General features: G+C 43.0%; 2 protein-coding genes across 13 annotated transcripts in view; one reads left to right on the top strand and one right to left on the bottom strand.

The window, feature by feature from the left end:
* STT3A (STT3 oligosaccharyltransferase complex catalytic subunit A) overlaps positions 1-11,869 on the bottom strand; it is a 28,928-nt gene extending 17,059 nt beyond the window's left edge. For 2 of the 8 annotated variants that reach the window (XR_012423863.1, XM_065529183.2), the window contains exons 1-6: positions 11,605-11,869; positions 8,689-8,811; positions 7,558-7,618; positions 2,270-2,391; positions 1,737-1,882; positions 448-538 (exon numbers count right to left, since the gene is read on the bottom strand). Coding sequence is in view for 6 of the 8 variants with exons in the window: in XM_065529183.2 (XP_065385255.1) it covers positions 448-538; positions 1,737-1,882; positions 2,270-2,391; positions 7,558-7,618; positions 8,689-8,811; positions 11,605-11,635 (574 nt within the window). In the remaining 2 variants the exon portion in view is untranslated. Of the gene's footprint in view, positions 1-447; positions 539-1,736; positions 1,883-2,269; positions 2,392-5,114; positions 5,232-7,557; positions 7,619-8,688; positions 8,812-11,604 lie in introns of all 8 variants that reach the window. The other 6 variants (XR_012423864.1, XM_005580076.5, XM_074015547.1 and 3 more) reach the window with 5 other exon arrangements.
* Positions 11,870-12,121: 252 nt separating this feature from the next.
* FEZ1 (fasciculation and elongation protein zeta 1) overlaps positions 12,122-18,219 on the top strand; it is a 114,384-nt gene continuing 108,286 nt past the window's right edge. For all 5 annotated transcript variants that reach the window (XR_012423874.1, XR_010581058.1, XM_074015571.1 and 2 more), the window contains exon 1: positions 12,122-12,302. The gene's annotated coding sequence lies outside the window, so the exon portion shown is untranslated. The remainder of the gene's footprint in view (positions 12,303-18,219) is intronic.

Below are 18,219 nucleotides of genomic sequence, written 5' to 3'. Positions count from 1 at the left end.
TTATTCATTATCTATCTCTTTAATTTCTTATAATTATGCACAAAATAATCTTATTCATTATCTATCTAACACTTAATACTATGTTTTCCCAATAACATTCAACAAACGTATGTTGAATTGAAAATAGGTCAATAAGTCATTAAAATTTTAAGGACATCTATTCCCTTTATGTAGGAAAATAAAGCAAATTATTATAATGTTAAAACAACAGTTAACTATCTTATGAGTGCAGAGATGAACCAAAGACTTGTAAGAAAAGTTACCAACTACCTTTCTGGAAAGGATGATGGGAAGAGAACATGAACTTGTCCAAGATCCGTTCCTGCCCATTTCTAATCTTCTCACCCAGTTACCACTTTTATTATTGCTAAACAATAGATTGCACGTTGTGAAGCTCTGTTGGATAATCAGGTGAGAAGATCTTCTTCAGCATTTTAAAAGTCTTACCTTCATTATCATAGGAGCCAGCAACAGATCGGGAGATATATCCAGGAACTACAGCAATCATGGCAGCAGCAAGAAGCCCAGCCCCTGCATCCTGTAAGAAAAAAAGGGTAATGAGACATTAACACCAATACAATGCTGAGAAATAGAGGATCCACTAGTCCATTCTGTTTATAATGGACCCAGAAAACAGTCCAACAATTTTGAAGGTAGATGTGAGATGTCAGAAATGCCAGAAATGCTCACAGCACAAGAAAACTAAAAACTTCATGACCAATTCCCCATGGTGACACCAAACCTGACACTGAGAACACATATGCTGAGGACAGACAAATCAAGTGAGATGTCAAACATCAATACTGTCCCAGAATGGGCTGTTTGGCTACCAATCTCCCCAAGCTTGTAAGTCTCTAACCCTAACAATATCTGTACATCATTGGAACACCAGTCACACCTCTAAAAGCCATGCAAGGACAATCAAAGGAAGAAAATTATTATTTCGGTTAAAAAGCCAACAAAGGTAAGTGATAATCTACCTAAACTGAAAACGCCAGGAGCTTAGGCAATAAAGCTTAAATATCACCAGGCACCCTTTGAGCTTGGGAGAAAGGAACAACGGATATAAGCCACATTCCAAAAAATAAAGACTTGTCTGTTTAAAGAGTCAAATTTGGGAAAGGGCAGCAAGGAGAAGGATGGAAAAGTTTTCCAAACTAAATTCAGGCTTCCCAAACCCCCTAGTAGTTTATCACCTCTCAGGTGTCTCTCTAATACCACAGCACAAACTAAGAATAGCACCCAGGGAGCCAAGGTCAGCAATGCTGAAACCTGGAAAAAGAAAGTCAGCATTATGGAGTCTACTAAGGAAGCCAAGTGGCTTAAGAATTTTAAAATAATTTTTTTTTAAATCAACAAATAATTGCCGAGTACATTCCTGGTAGGAAAAACTAACCATTTTGGAATGTTTCATGTTGGTGTTTTTTTCCTTTCCCTTACATTGTGAGGACTTCAAAATCTAAACCTCACATTTTGCATTTTAAATGTTTTCTTCTTTATGTAGCAATTTATGTTTCACTTTCAACTGTACTCTCATGAGGACAGTTGCTAATGATTAAAAAAAACACATATTCCAGAAAGGGGTTGGAGTGAACCCAATTAATTTGGCCCAGTAAAAGCTGTCTTTACCCTCTGGCTCCCTGCCTTTCTAAGGCTCTGTCCCCCACCCTCCAGCATCTATTAGAGAGGCTCAATAACATTCATTCCCAAGCCTCCTGTCACCCCAAATCCTTCACCTTGAGCTCTTTGGTAAGGTGGTACGTGACGATGGTGGTGAAGGAGGAGAAGAGAGGGGCCAGGAACACACAGACATTCCGAATGTCGATGGTGATGTGGAAAAAATGGAGTACATGGTAGATTGCAGCAGAGGTGATCATTAAACCTGCAACAGGAAGAAGAAACTCCATTAGGTTGTCTTACCAGAACTTAAGGGAAAAAGAAAGGGAAAAGCCCAGATACAATAAAGTGACTACGTAAATCTTGACAAATCACCAGAAATACTAACATAGCAACTGCAGTAAGCCTATAAATTTCTCTCATAAGGATTCAAATCCGAAGTCTAGAACGTATAAAAACCACCCATCTCCACTCTACTACAAACGTACTCCTGTCTATATAAGATGCACTTTTAGGAACCTGTAATCGGGATGAAATTACAAGTGTCACAAGACAAAGCTATTAGAAATAAAAGAAACTGGTTCTCTACCATACAAATATTTCTGGTTTTGTTTTTTGGTTTTTTTTAAAAAAACATATCTGATCTCCTCACCTGGGTAAATTGTTCCTCCAATGATTCGTCCCAAAGGGTACCAGGCCCGGTCATCAAACCAGTTATGGAATTTATAAAACCCCTCCTCAGCCAGGAACCTGGTAGTCCGATAATTAAAGTACCTATAGCAAGAAATAAACTTTATTGTGAATTTGTGGTGAATTTTGCTCCTCAGGATACACCATTGAGAAATTCAGCATTACTCAATGAAAAACCAGTTTAGCATCAAAAATTATGCCATGAAAATCATTTTATACTACCATAAGTCTGTTCACTTCTATTTCCATGCTTATCTCAACTAAAGCACTGCTTCTCTCATAAGGAAATGAGCCGGGTGCAGTGGCTCACACCTGTAATCCCAGCACTTTGGGAGGCCGAGGCAGGTGGATCACAAGGTCAGAAGTTCGAGACCAGCCTGACAAACATGGTGAAACTCTGTCTCTACTAAAAATACAAAAATTAGCTGGGCGTGGTGGCATGTGCCTATAATCCCAGCTACTCAGGAGGCTGAGGCAGGAGAATCACTAGAATCTGGGAGGTGGAGGCTGCAGTGAGCTGAGATCGCCACTGCACTCTAGCCTGGGCAACAGAGCAAGACTCCGTCTCAGAAAAAAAAAAAAAAAGGGAAATGAAACTGGAACCTAACATTATAACCAAGCAATCAAATAGGACACTTCATCAAGTTGACATGTGGTAGGCATTAGGACCAGTCAGAGAATTCAAGCACCATGAAGACAAAGCCACTGAGATGTAGGCACTAATAGATTTTGGCTTTCTTATTCTTTTTTTTGAGACAGAGTTTCGCTCTTGTTGCCCAGGCTGGAGCACAATGGCGCAATCTCGGCTCACTGCAACCTCGGCCTCCGGAGTTCAAGCCATTCTCCTGCCTCAGCCTCCTGAAAGTAACTGGAATTGCAGGCGCTCACCATAACGCCCAGCTAATTTTTGTATTTTTAGTAGAGATGGGGTTTCACCATATTGGCCAGGCTGGTCTCAAACTCCTGACCTCAGGTGATCCACCTGCCCCGGCCTCCCAAAATGCTGGGATTACAGGCGTGAGCCACCACACCTGGCCAGATTCTGGCTTTCAAGTGACAGGAACATATTTTTAAAAATCTATACTGCACACAAAGATACATGGATAATTTTGAGTGATGAGAATCTTTAAAGATGTTGGTATACCACCATATGCAGGATGAAAAAACTTTAACCTACTTCATAACACAATTTTCTTAATCAGTGTTTAAGCTTTTAACAAGGTCTACTCATGCAGTTATCTAAAATGCTTCTTATGTCACCTGTAGAGTAGCATAAAAATAGATTACAGCTGGGCATGGCAGCTCATGCCTGTAAGCCCAGCACTTTGGAAGACTGAGGCGAGAGGACCGCTTAAGCCCAGGAGTTCAAGACCAGCCTGGGCAACACAGTGAGACCCCATCTCTACAAAAAATTTTTTAAAAATTAGCCAGGCATGGTGGCACACACCTATAGTCCCAGCTACTCAGGAGGTTGAAGTGGGATGACTGCTTGAGCCCAGGAGGTCAAGGCTGCAGTGAGCCATGATGTCAATACTGTGCTCCAGACAGGGCAACACAGCAAGACCCTTTCTCAAAAAAATATAGAAAGATACACAGATACATAGACAACATGAAAAATATTTGATATAAAATGCTTAAGAGCTATAAATGGAAAGATAGTTCTTTAGGCCCCAAATATATAAGTCCTTCTCTTAAGTTTCTCATTTAAAAAGAAATAAGGCTGGATGAGGTAGCTAACACTTGTAATACCAGTACTTTGGTAGGCCAAGGCAGGTGGATCACTTGAGCTCAGGAGTTTAAGATCAGCCTGGGCAACACTGCAAGACCCTGTTTCTAAAAAAACACAAAAATCAGCAGGACTTACTGGCGTATGCCTGTAGTCCCAGCTACTCGGGAGGCTGAAATAATTGAGCCCAGGCAGGTTGAAGCTTCAGTAAGCCCTGATCATGCCACTGCACTCCAGCCTGGTGACAGAGCAAGGCTCTGTCTCAAGGCCGGGCGCGGTGGCTCAAGCCTGTAATCCCAGCACTTTGGGAGGCCGAGACGGGCGGATCACGAGGTCAGGAGATCGAGACCATCCTGGCCGACACGGTGAAACCCGGTCTCTACCAAAAAATACAGAAAACTAGCCGGGCGAGGTGGCGCGCGCCTGTAGTCCCAGCTACTCGGGAGGCTGAGGCAGGAGAATGGCGTGAACCCGGGAGGCAGAGCTTGCAGTGAGCTGAGATCCGGCCACTGCACTCCAGCCTGGGCGGCAGAGCGAGACTCCGTCTCAAAAAAAAAAAAAAAAAAAGACTCTGTCTCAAAAAATAAAATTAATAATAATAATAATAAGGCCAGGCGCAGTGGCTCACTCCTGTAATCCCAGCACTTTGGGAGGCCGACGTGGGTGGATCACCTGAGGTCGGGAGTTCGAGAGCAGCCTGATCAACATGGAGAAACCCTGTCTCTACTAAAAATACAAAATTAGCGAGATGTGGTGGCGCATGCTTGTAATCCCAGCTACTCGGGAGGCTGAGGCAGGAGAATTGCTTGAACCGGGGAGGCAGAGGTTGCGGTGAGCTGAGATCATGCCATTGCACTCCAGCCTGGGCAACAAGAGCAAAACTCCATCTCAAAAAAAATTAATAATAATAAATAAAAATAAATTAGAGGCCGACGTAGTAGTTCATGCCTGTTATCCCAGCACTTTGGGAGGCAGAGGTGGGTGGATCGCTTGAGCACATAAGTTTGAGACCAGCCTGTGTAACATGACAAGACCCAATCTACAAAAAATACAAAAATTAGCCAGGTGTGGTGGTGCATGCCTGTAGTCCCAGTTACTCGGGAGGCTGAGGCAGGAGGATCACTTGAGCCCAGGAAGTTGAGGCTGCATGAGCCATAACTGAGCCACTGAACTTCAGTCTGGGTGACACAGCAAGACCCTGTTTCCAAAAAAAAAAGGAAGACAGACAAAAATAAACAAAAAGAGTCTCAAACTAGAGATAGTTTAATTACTTTGGATAATCATGATTAACCGTTCTCTCTGCCCACCTCTCTAACCCTATTTCCTCCTTGGTCAGTCAAGTTTTGAAAGCTGAAGTAAACAGAAGCAAGAGATGGCAGAAATCTCTATCCTTCTGTTTGTCACTGATGTTGTTTTGGTGACTGTCAGAAACAGAAGAGATGAGGGTTGCAGACATCAATGTGTCAGAATTGTGTCCTTTACCTACCAGTAGGAGAGGCAGAGTGAGAGAGGAAGTGTAAGTTAGTAGGAATAGATCTGGACTGCATTCACCACTCTGGGAATCAGTTTCCTCCTCTGCAAAAGGAAGTGTCAAGTCCCTTATAGTTCCTAACAGCTCTTGACAACAAAGCAGATGCTCTTGCTTATCTAACATCAATATTTGCTCATTCAGAGGGTCTGAGAAAGAAGCCTAACAGATTGGGATCAAGAAACAAAAGGAGGCTGGGCATGGAGGCCCATGCCGGTAATCCCAGTACTTTGGGAGGCCACAGAGGGAGGATTGCTTGAGTCCAGGAGTTTGAGACCAGACTGGGCAACATAGTGAGACTCCATCTCTACAAAAATTTGTTTTTAAATTAGCTAGGCATGGTGGCACATGCCTGTGGTCCCAACTACTTGGGAAGCTAAGGTGGGAGACTCACTTGGGCCCCAGAAGTCAAGGCTGCAGTAAGCCGTGATCACACCACTGTACTTCAGCTTGGGTGACACTGTCAGACCCAATCTCAAACAAAAAAAGAAAAAACAAAAGGACATGTTTCCTCATTCATGAGAAAAAATATAAACTCAATTTGGGAGGCCCCAAACAGAATACTATAATGCCTCCAAAATGCTTTCAAGTATCTACACAAAACAAAATCATAAATTTGCAAACAGATGCAGGTATTTTCAATCAATACTCCACAAGATTAAATATACTATTTTTAAGATATCAATAATATTTCAAGAACCTAAAATTTTGGCCCTCCAAATTTGTTATAAGCCTTAACTTTACGCAATAGAACACAGTGATTCCAGTTTCGAGTCAGACACACCAACATCCAAATCATGGTTCCTCCATGTACTGAATATGCAACCTTAGATGATCACTCCGGCCTGAGTCTCCTCATTTCTTTTTTCTTTTCTCTCTCTCTTTTTTTTTTTTTGGAGATGGAGCCTTGCTCTGTCACCCAGGCTGGAGTACAGTGGCATGATCTCGGCTCACTGCAGCCTCCACCTCCTGGGTTCAAGCGATTCTCCGGCCTCAGTCTCCACAGTAGCTGGGATTACAGGCACATGCCACCACGCCCAGCTAATTTTTCTATTTTTAGTAGAGATGCGGTTTTACTATGTTGGCCAGGCTGGTCTCGAACTCCTGACCTCGTGATCCACCCGCCTCGGCCTCCCACAGTGCTGGGATTACAGGCTTGAGCCACCGTGCCCAGTGGAGTCTCCTCATTTCTAAGAAGGGAATAATAGTACCTACATCTCAAAGGGTTGCTGAAAGGATTTACAGATAATCTGTAAATTAGTGCTTGGAACAAAATGAATGCTTAGTAAATGCTAGTTATTAACACCACTAAGAACTTCCACCATTATCTTTTTCATCTAATGAACAAAATTCCTAATCAAACTGATAACTTGAGTTTTTTCATTGCCCTAGAATTTAACTAAGAAGCCTAATTTCTATTACATAAATTGCTAAACAAACAAGCATAACAGCAAAATGTCATGAATCTCAAGTCCATCATTTGTGATTCTCTTCTGAGCCTGGAATACACACCAGGACCCTTTCCTTCAGTCTGCATCACAAACTTTTACCAAACTGAGCAGCCAGAATTCTTAGCCTAGCCAGATCTTAAGTGATAGGCAGACATACTAGCAATGCCTCTCACATTTTTTGAGTTTCAGAGACTTACTTGCTCAATTCCAACACTTTTTTTTTTTTTTTTTTTTTTTTGTAGAGATGGGGTTTCACCCTGTTGCCCAGGCTGGTCTCGAACTCCTAAGCTCAAGTGATCCCTCCACCTCCGCCTCCCAAAGTGCTGGGATTACAGGTGTGAGCCACTGTGCCTGGACTCCAACATATATGCTTTAAAAGGAGATAATTATATCCTTTGGAAGAGTTTAAGCTTTTTTTTTTTTTTCCCTTAAATGTACTGAAAACACATCTGTATCACTGAGGCCTGACTGAAATTTGAATCCAAAACCCATGAACCTGAATGCCTCCCAAAGTAAATAATACCAGATCAAGCAAAGGTACTCACGGATCAAACTCATGGATAACACTTTCAAATCTCAGGACAGCAAAGAGACGAGTGGAGAAAGCTGCAAAAACCAGAGAGTTAATATTTTACTGGTAATGTGCCATGAAAGAACAGCAGATATAGTATTATAATGAAGACAGTATTATCCAGTAGAGAGGTCACAGAAAATACAAAATAATCCCTGAATAAAGTCTTTATTCCATCTCTCCCCACATAAAGGAAACAAGAGAAGTTAACTTTCCCCTGACAATGGCATCTACATTTTCCACTTTCATAGGTCACAGTTAACTAATCATAAAAGCCTATAACATTACATTCACCTACTAATACCAAACTCAACTTACATGGTCATCTTTTATACACGTTGACTCCCCCACCACACACACATAACTAACCTTAACCTTGGAGCCAAGTAATAGGTATGGCAAGCAAAATTATACCTAGGACTCATGAAGAGCCAGAAAATCTAAAATACAGAGTAAACACTCAAGAGACTTTCAAAAATATGACAGGAGGCACCTAAATTGAAGATAATTGTCTTTTACAAAAATCAGTTATCCACGGGTCCCCAATATCACTTTCTGCCCTGTGAGAAAATAGAATTGGCAAAGCATGCTTCCCATTCTTTCACAGATGATCATAGCCCTCTTTTTTTTTTTTTTTTTTTTTTTTGAGACAGTCTCGCTCTGTTTCCCAGGCTAGAGTGCAGTGGTGCAATCTCGGCTTACTGCAACCTCTGCCTCCCAGGTTCGAGTGATTCTCGTGCCTCAGCCCCCCAAGTAGCTGGGATTACAGGTATCCACCACCACACTCAACTAGTTTTTGTATTTTTAGTAGAGACAAGGTTTCATCATGTTGGCCAGGCTGGTCTCAAACTCTCAGCCTCAAGTGACCCACCCACCCCAGCCTCCCAAAGTGCTGGGATTACAAGCGTGTGCCACCATGCGTGGCCCATAGCCCTGACTTTTATATTCCTTCTATTTTGCCTTCATTAAATTATACTGATGAGGAATGGAAAAACATAACAATCTGCTAAAAAGAACAAGGCATTTAAAGATAGCGATTTTCAATGTTTTTCTAGACTTTCCTCTTTCTATCCCCAAAGAAAGGGAGGTTCACATGCACACTCACATAATACAGCAGCCATTGACAGAATGAGAAGCTTCAGAAGTGTGTCCTGCTTCTCATAGGACAATCGCAAAAATCCGAATTTAGTCATCTTAACATGAATGGGTGGCCACACACGACGATCAGCTAAAATGAAAAAGTCAAGACCACAAGATATTGAACACCTTCAATTTACTAGATTTTCATATTTTATGATGAGAGGGAATCATAAAGGACATAGAAGCTAGCAAAAACACCAGAGAGGGTCAAAGCTAATACTAATATCCAAGCCTGGCCTAAAGTATGATCAACTTGCAAGGAAGTAGGCACAAGTCAGGTCTATGTGTCAAGACTAAAATAGAGTGGTCAGAATAAACCATCCATAATTCTATTTCCCACTCCTTCACAGCTAACTCCTTCACAGCTAACAAGTACATAAGCACAATTAGCAATAGTATAGTACAAGGAAGAGATGAAAAAATAAATAGGAAAGATTGGAAATACTGAAAAATAATAAAATGGCAAAAGAGAGCACTCAGGAAAAGGCAGGACTGTATGGGGGGAAAAAGCAGGAAATAAATATCGAGACCAGAAGTGCAAGCCCCAGCAATTTCCGAGGCTAAGGAGGGAGGATCACTTGAAGCCAGGAGTTCAAGACCAATCTGAGCAATACAGTGAAACTCCATCTCCACAAAAAATTGTTTAAAATTATGCAGGCTTGGTGGTCTGCACCTGTAGTCCCAGCTACTCAGGAGACGGAGGCAGGAGTTGGAGGTTGCAGTGAGCTAGGATCACACCACTGCACTCCAGCCTGGACAACAGAGCCAGACCTCCTCTCTTTAAAAAGGAAAAAAAAAAAAAAAGAAAGAAAGAAAAAGTGAAAGCAGTAAGAGGAAAAATAGAGGTCACGACTGAATCAACACAATTTCGAGCCCTAAATTTAAACTTCAACTGAATGGCTATAAACTTTTTTCTTTTCCAAATCCCAGTGGGGCTGTCGGGTCAACTAAGAGCATAACTGATAACTAAGGCAGGTACAATCATGCACTCAAGAAGAGGAGGAGGTACACAAACACAGACCCACTGCGCTCTCAATCCCATATATCAGACTGTAACAGCTGCTCAGATCGATACCCGTTTCCAATCATCTGTCTCAAGGCATCTCTGTAACTGACAATGCTGATTTAAGAGACTGATAAAATTACACACAGACATTCGATGGCATCAGATGATAAGCTAGAGGGAAAGAAAACGAATTTTTCCTACTGAAGCAGAAGAGTCGGGGGCTAAACAAAGTAGATTAAAATGTTTGAACTGCAAACAAAGTAGATTAAAATGTTTGAACTGTGGACAGTTCAAAATGGAAATCACATGACAGATAAGAATTACTTATATAGCAATATAGCATTAATCTACCATAGGTTAGTTATTCTTGTATAAGACAGTACTAGACAGTACTACCTTTTTTTTTTTTCTTTTTTGAGATAGAGTCTTGCTCTGTCGCCAGGCTAGAGTGCAGTGGTGCCATCTTGGCTCACTGCAACCTCTGCCTCCCGGGTTCAAGCGATTCTCCTGCCTCAGCCTCCTGAGTAGCTGGGACTACAGGTGCGCGCCACCATGCCCAGCTAATTTTTGTATTTTTAGTAGAGAGGGAGTTTCCCCATGTTGGCCAGGGTGGTCTGGATCTCTTGACCTTGTGATCCGCCCACCTCAGCCTCCCAAAGTGCTGGGATTACAGGCGTGAGCTACCACACCCAGCCCTACCTTCTTAAATTACAATGTGATCAAGGGCTAAGTTATAACGATTATAACAAAGGATATCGTTCAAGACTTTTTGCTTTTATTGTTTTTGATTGACACGTAATTGTACCTATTTATGGAGTACAGTGTGACATTTCTGTACATGTATATAATGTGTAATATCAAGTCAGGATAATTAGTAGATTCATCACCTCAAACATTTATTTTTTTTTTGTCTTAGGAATATTCAAAATCCACTCTTCCAGCTATCTGAAAATATACAATAAATTGTGTATTTTTGTTAATTATACTCCTAATCATAGTTATCCTATAGAACACTAGAATTTATTCCTCCTATCTAGTTGTACTTATGTATCTGTTAACAAACCTTTGTCTATCCTCCCCCATGAATCTTTTTTCCCACTATTATTAGAATAAAGGAGAAAAAAAAACCCCACATACTGGACTAGGTGGAAGGCTTATAGAATGCTGGCACCAACACTGAGAAGTCAAGCATGTTTTCCATAATTAACTGTCCCAGAAGAGCAGTTTTAGAAATGTGTTTAAGTATAGTCCCAAAGGGAAATCTTATTTTGAAACTAAAAATAAAGGCCTAACTACTCCAGGAGGTCAGCAAACCAGCCATATCTCTCAGGGTTTGCAGCTGTTTTCTGGAATGCCTGAAATAGGAACAAACTTAACACCACTGCGTTGATATGAGCCGCACACCAAAATGAGACTGCTAGGACCTCTACTTGAAAACTGAGTAAAGGAGCTAGTCATTTAGGGCAGGGCCGTAAGGGAGATTTCATCTCGTGCTCTTTGGTCACTTTCGCACACGGCCAAGCAAATAAGAGCAAAGACACCTTTCTTAAAACACTTACCAATCTGCTCTCCTCAACTGTGCTCTGCAAAGTGTGGCATCTCCTGCCACCCTAGCTGTAGTTTCCCAGACTGCAATTTCCCCAGCCCCGTTTCCCTACACACGTTTCCACACCCTCTCACAATCGTTTACTCTCTTCTCCCTCCTGGTCTCTCCAGCGGGTCCCACCTCCCTCTTCTTCCCGCCCTCAAAGAACTGACCACCTCTGACACCCCCCAGCGCGACCCTCATCACCCCAGCATCCTACGCGCCCTCCCCTCCATAACCAGTCCCAGGACCCAGTCTTTCCCACGCTCTGTCCCCAAGATCCACCTTACCTTCCCTCCCCAGACCTTCACATCCTTCCATCCAGGAAGCCCCCACACCACGCCCCACGCCCCCTCCTCTGCAAGGCCCTAAGCTCTGCTCTCCATCCCCACTTAGAGTTTTGCCCCGTGCACACTTCGTTCAGCCCCACCAACGCCATGGACTGCAGCTGCCGCTGATTTTCAAGTTACGTTCTATGGCCTTCTCACCTGGCCGGCTTTCCTAGGCGATCCGCTGGGCTCCCTCTGCCATCCGTTCAGCGGCGCACCCAACCCTGGCAGCAGCCGGGTCCGCCTCCCCGACCGCTCCCCCGTTGGCTGGCTCCAGGCCAATTCGACGATTCGGGAGAGCGATAGGATCTGGGAACTGTCTGTCAAACTCGGAGGCGTAAACCGAACCGCGATTCCAGTTTTTAATTGGTCATTACAGCTATCGCTTAGCAGTCTAGAGGCGTGTCTGCGTGCTCCCGCCGAGCTGTCATAGGCCGGCGCGTAGGAGTCAAGAGCGCGGCAAGAACGTGCCCCAAGCAGTTTGGTTGAGGGCCGAGGAGTGACGTGTCGGTCGGCGGACCCACGGGGAGTCGCGGTGGAAAGCAGTGGCCCGCTGACTCCCGTCATGTGACAAGAAGCGGAAACTACGCTGAAATAGGCCCTTGCTCCAAGTCCCAGTAACTCGGAATGCGGAGCCGCTGGTCTCCCTCTTTTTTAAGGTAGAAATTGTTACGTAATACAAGGTGAATGGAGAGGAGGGAAGCGTTTCAAACGCTTCCTGGTCCAGACTGCGTCTTTTGCAGGATGTGCCTGATAGTTGGCTCAAGAGCTTTTACAGTGCTCTGGTAACTGCGATGGACCTGGGAACCTTGGCAGAGTTCACAGCCCCTAGCTTTGTGAAAGAGCGTGCCTAGGCGTAAAGGGGTTGTCGGGGTTAAGCTGGAGGCGTCTCCACTGCCGGCTGAGACAGCCACCGCCACGGAGGCACAGCCTTCTCCAGCAGCAGACGGGCTTCCTCGGGGGACCGAGAGGCAGCCCGGCCATGCTTAGTCCAGCCCTTTGTAAGATACCCGCCAGAGAGCCGCTCTCCCTATTCTAACTTGTCTGTCTTCTCCCGCACCCAACGCGCTCCCCGACCCCCAATAACGTTGCTGAGGGCAGAGAAGGGGACGAAGTTTCAGCGGCAATTCCATCATCTCAGGCTCGCACGTATACACCTTTATCCTCAGGCACTTCTACTCCCTGCGCGCCTTGGTGAGCCAAGACTACACCAGAGAGAGTGGGAACGTCCCGCAGCTCTTCCAACTTGTTGCCCCTGCCACTCACGCAGCTTCCTATTTACTCTCCCCTGAACGGAACCTACCGCTTATTGAAAGGTCATTATTTAAATCAGTGCTTTAGAATCACATGCATTTTTTTAAAAATTCACATGATCAGGCTCGCCCCAGGACGTTATGATTCAATAGATCTGCTTTTTTTGTTTTGTTTTTAATAGTAAGTGTTCGATGTAATTTTACTTTAAAAAAAGGAAACTGAAGCTGAGCCTGAAGGAATTACAGAACTTGAAGTAAATGCTTCTTCAAAAAAGAGTTTTGGTCGGGGGCGGTGGCTCACCCCTGTAATCCCAGCACTTTGGGAGACCGAGGTGGGCGGATCACGAGGTCAGAAGATGGAGACCATCCTGGCCAACATGGCGAAACCCCGTCTCTGCTAAAAATACAAAAATTAGCCGGGCGTGGTGGCGCGTGCCTGTAATCCCAGCTACTCGGGAGGCTGACGGAGAATCGCTTGAACCAGGGAGTCGGAGGTTGCAGTGAGCCGAGATCGCGCCACTGCGTTCCAGCCTGGCGACAGAGCTAGACTCCATCTCAAAAAAAAAAAAAAAAAAAGTTTTTTCTCTTTAAAAAAAAAAAAAAAGCAGGGCGTGGGGGGCGGGGAATTAAAATTAGAAAGATTGTGTTCAAGTTTTTTTTTTTTTTTTTTTTTTTTTTTGTAAGTAGTATCCTAAGAATATTAAGGCCGGTCGCGGTGGCTCACGCCTGTAATCCCAGCACTTTGGGAGGCCGAGGCTGGTGGATCACCTGAGTCAGGAGTTCCAGAACAGCCTAACCAACATGGTGAAACCCCATCTCTACTAAAAATACAAAAATTAGCTAGCTGGGCGTGTTGGCGGGCGCCTGTAATCCCAGCTACTTGGGACGCTGAGGCAGAATCGCTTGAACCCAGGAGGCAGAGGTTGCAGTGAGCCGAGATCGCGCCATTGCACTCTAGCCTGGGCAGCAAGAGCGAAACTCCGTCTCAAAAAAAGAAAAAGAATATTAAGATGTTAGAGTTTTTATTAATTTTTTCAAAGTAGGCTGGGCGCGATGGTGGACTCCTGTAATCTCAGCTACTCAGGAGGCTGAGGCAGGAGAATTGCTTCAACCCGGGAGGCAGAGGTTGCGGTGAGCTGAGATTGCGCCATTGCACTCAGCCTGAACAACAGAGCAAGACTCCATCACCAAAAAAAGAGAAAGTATTAAACATGTTTCTTAAAGAGAATACATTTAAGCTTCCAAGTGATGAAATTAAGTCAACCTTTTTGAAAGTCACAATGTACTGTTAAAGAACAAAGTTTGAAAATCTAAGCCTATTTTTAGGATGAGTCTTTGATACCAGTCCATGAGGAAAGGCTTATTTGTGAATAAAATCAAAGGAAAACAAACTAATAGGAAAATCTTTATAATTATTATAAACAAACCTTGAGGTCCGGGCGTGGTGGCTCAAGATTGTAATCCGAGCACTTTGGGAGGTTGAGGTGAGAAGATGGCTTGAGGCCGGGGGTTGGAGACCAGCCTGGGCAACATGGTGAGATGCAGTGTCTACAAAAAATAATTTTTAAAAATTAGCTGGGCATGGTCGTGCTGGCCTGTAATCCTAACTTCTGAGGAGGTTGAGGCAGGAGGATCGCTTGAGCCCAGAAGTTAGGCAGCAATGAGCTATGATCACACCACTTCACTCCAGCCTGGTCAACAGAGTAAGACAGACCCTGTCTCTAAAATAAAATAATAAATAGACCAGGCGTGGTTGCTCATACCTATAATCCTAGCATTTTGGGGGGGCCGAGGCTGGCAGATCACCTGAGGTCGGGAGTTCAGGACCAGCCTGACCACCATGGAAAAACCCTGTCCCTACTCAAAATACAAAAAGCCAGGTGTGGTGGTGCAAGCCTGTGATCCTAGCTACTAGGGAGGCTGAGGCAGGAGAATCTCTTGAACCTGTGAGGCAGAGGTTGGGGTGAGCCAAGATCGCACCATTGCACTCCGGCCTGGGCAACAAGAGTGAAACTTTGTCTCTAAATAAATAAATAAATAAATAAATAAAATAAACCTACAGTTTATACATGAACTATAGTGTATCAGTTAATCCTCCTCCCTCCTGATTTATAAGCCCAAAAGTTTTGAACTGGTTGTTTCAGAAAGCAATGCTTTTACTATTTCATCAGTTGCTTAAAAGGAATGTTTTGATGTAGAAGTTAGAACTTTTTTGTAGAGCTTTTGGTCTTTCTTAAAGTATCGGTTTATCTTTCTTGTATATCATTGATAAACAAAACTGATGCCTTCGTCTCATTTGTAGCACACCAGAGTAATAGTATCTGTGTTCTTGAAGCTGTTCTCTCCAGAACCCATGTTTCTAAGTGTGTGCAAAGTTGTATTACTGGGATTTCCCCTGAGTGCGCTTCTGGATTCCACTGTTTTATGTTATTTGGTTGGGTGTTTTGTCTTAATAAGACATCGTTCTTTTTTTTTTTTTCCCCATAGATTATCATCTGATAAGACATCTTTCTATTTCTTAGATTTATTTTTCACTTTTGATGAGTTTTTTCTTTTAAGTAAGTGTTTTAGAAAAGCTGAATGGAAGCAAACATTGCCGTTTCGTGTTAGAAAATATCTGTATTTTGTCCTTAATAGCATGGCTAGGTTTAGAATTTTAGGAACAAAATTGGGACCCACCCACCCCAATTGCACACAGACACAGAAAAGCACACTTTCAAGGCATTGTGACTATATTGTCTGTGATCCACTGTGCCTTAAGAAACCTGATGCCAATCCGAGTCACATTCCTTTATGGGTAATCTATTTCCCTCTCTGATAAATTGTCTTTCCTTAGAGATTTCATCTATGTGTTTTGTCTTCTTTCATTTTTTTCTGCTTTACATTTGGCAGGCCCTTTCAGTCTGAAAGCTAAAATTTGTATAATCAGTTCAGGAAATGTTCTTTGATTTTATTCATCTCCATTTTTCTATTCTCATTTTCTGAAGTTGCTGTTGGACAAATGTTTTATCTCCTGGTTCTTGGAAGGCTCTCCTGTTCTTAACTTTTTCTTGATCTTTTTGCCGTATGTTCTGGAAGATTTCCTCAATATTATCTTGCAGTTCACTAATTTAGCCTCCTTGGTGTCATTTTTTTTTTTTTTTTCCTTGAGACAAGGTCTCATTCTGTCACCCAGGCTGGAGTGCAGTGGCACAATTTCAGCCCACTGCAGCCTCAACCTCCTGGGCTCAAAGGATCCTCCGGCCTCAGACCTTGAGTAGCTGGGACTACAGGCGCCCGCCACCACGCCCAGCTGATTTTTTGTATTTTTAGTAGAGACGGGGTTTTACCGTGTTAGCCGGGATGGTCTCTATCTCCTGACTTTGTGATCCGCCCACCTCAGCCTCCCAAAGTGCTGGGACTACAGGCTTGAGCAACCGGGCCTGGCCAGTGTCACTTTTATAAGCCATCTCATTTTTAAAAATTTCCGTAACTGTTTTAATTTCCAAGAGCTTTCCTATTCTGTTCTTTTCACAATAATCTGTTCTTATTTTGTGGATGCAGTAGCTTCTGAAATCTCTGTGAAAATAGTTAATTAGAATTTCTTAAATTACCTTTTGTTTCCACAATTACTTAAATTTCCTCCAGAGCCAGGTGTTGTTATTTGTGTTTTGGAAAAGCTGCTGAGCTGATTGCGATGTTGATTCCTCGTGAAGAGGAATGATTAGAGGAACTTACCTAAATGATTAAATGGTCATTGTTTTTTTTTTTCTCTAGGTCTCAAAGCACTACAGAACATTTAAATTTGAAATCAGAATGAGTACAAGGAGAGGCTGAACACATGGCCTAATTGCTCATCTTACTCAAAGATTCCCTGAATTCCAGTGTTTTATCCAGCTTTGAGACCTATGGAAAAATAGCTAATCATGTAATTCTTGAAATTTTTGCATATTCATTTGCTTGTCAGTTTCTCTTACTGGACTGTCAGGTCCTAGAAGGCAGTAATCATATCTTTCTGGTTCACCCTTGAGTCCCCAGTCCCTTGCTCAGTACTTGTTACATGATTAAGTCATAATTCCCTCACTTGATCCTTCAGTGCTTTTGCAAACTCATTTTAGGTCCATCCAAAATTTGTACTGGTGTATGGCTCTCATTGTTACAAATGTGTAAATTACACTGACCTGAAGTCAGCCTCCTTTTAACTCCTATAGGTTATACAACTTAGGCAGAATATCGTTTTTTTAAATTTTGAGATGGAGTCTCACTCTGTTGCCCAGGCTGGAGTGCAGTGGCGCAATCTCGGCTCACTGCAACCTCTGCCTGGCAGGTTCAAGCAATCCTCCTGCCTCAGACTCCTGAGTGGCTGGGACCACAGGCGCGTGCCACCTCGCCCGGCTAATTTTTTGTATTTTAAGTAGAGATGGGGTTTCACCATGTTAGCCAGGATGGCCTCCATCTCCTGACCCCGTGATCCGCCCGCCTCGGCCTCCCAAAGTGCTGAAATTACAGGCATGAGCCACCGCACCCAGCCCAGAATATGTTAATAAAAGGTGGGATGACTGCTAAACTATCTATCCACCCCACTACTGATGAACAGATAACCTTCACCAAAGCAATCTCAATAATGGAGGTAAACACACATAAAGGAGCATAATGAACGTGCTACTGCTATAATCAGAAAATAAAGTAATATTTGTGGGTGGAAAATGAGACAGTGAATAGACAACTGTAGTTGCTTTTTCTCTCATAGATGCTATCCTTTTATTAAGTGCAGAGCAGTTAACACATCTGTACATGAATGTGTTGTTTAAATTTCTAGTAGACTTAATGTACTCAGATCTAAAGCATCTACTTTCTAATTTTGAGAGTTGCTATAACAGACAACTCAGCTCTATAGATAGAATAAAAAGGGTTGTGTTTTCTATTACATATACCTGTCCAAGTTGTGATGTCTATCCCTTAAAAAGTGCTTCTGGGAACAATTCCTCAGATCCTACTGGTTTTGTGATTCATACTCAACCAAATATTCATTTTTAGTTTTGTGAGCTCCCTTGTTTTTGGTTACTAATTATTAGTCTGCTTCAAACAGGTATTCTGAACTTGGCAAAAATAGAGTCTAGTCTCTTTTTGACCCATTTCCTAATCACTGCTCTCAGTGACAATACCCTCGTGAAAGGCAAGAAAAATTTACATTGCTTTGTGTTTATAACTCATTTGAGATTGTCACATTTCTCTTATTGCAGATAAGCCTAATCTAGCCTTTGTACAAAAGGCTGGACTGCTCAACTATGCTAATAAAACTCTGGAGGTTCCTCACTTCCAGTCATTTAAACTTTTACACATT

The sequence above is a fragment of the Macaca fascicularis genome, chromosome 14, assembly GCF_037993035.2.
Source record: "Macaca fascicularis isolate 582-1 chromosome 14, T2T-MFA8v1.1".
NCBI lineage: Eukaryota > Metazoa > Chordata > Mammalia > Primates > Cercopithecidae > Macaca > Macaca fascicularis.
The sequence above is the reverse complement of the archived record's forward strand: the minus strand, read 5'-3'. Positions and strand labels throughout refer to the sequence as shown.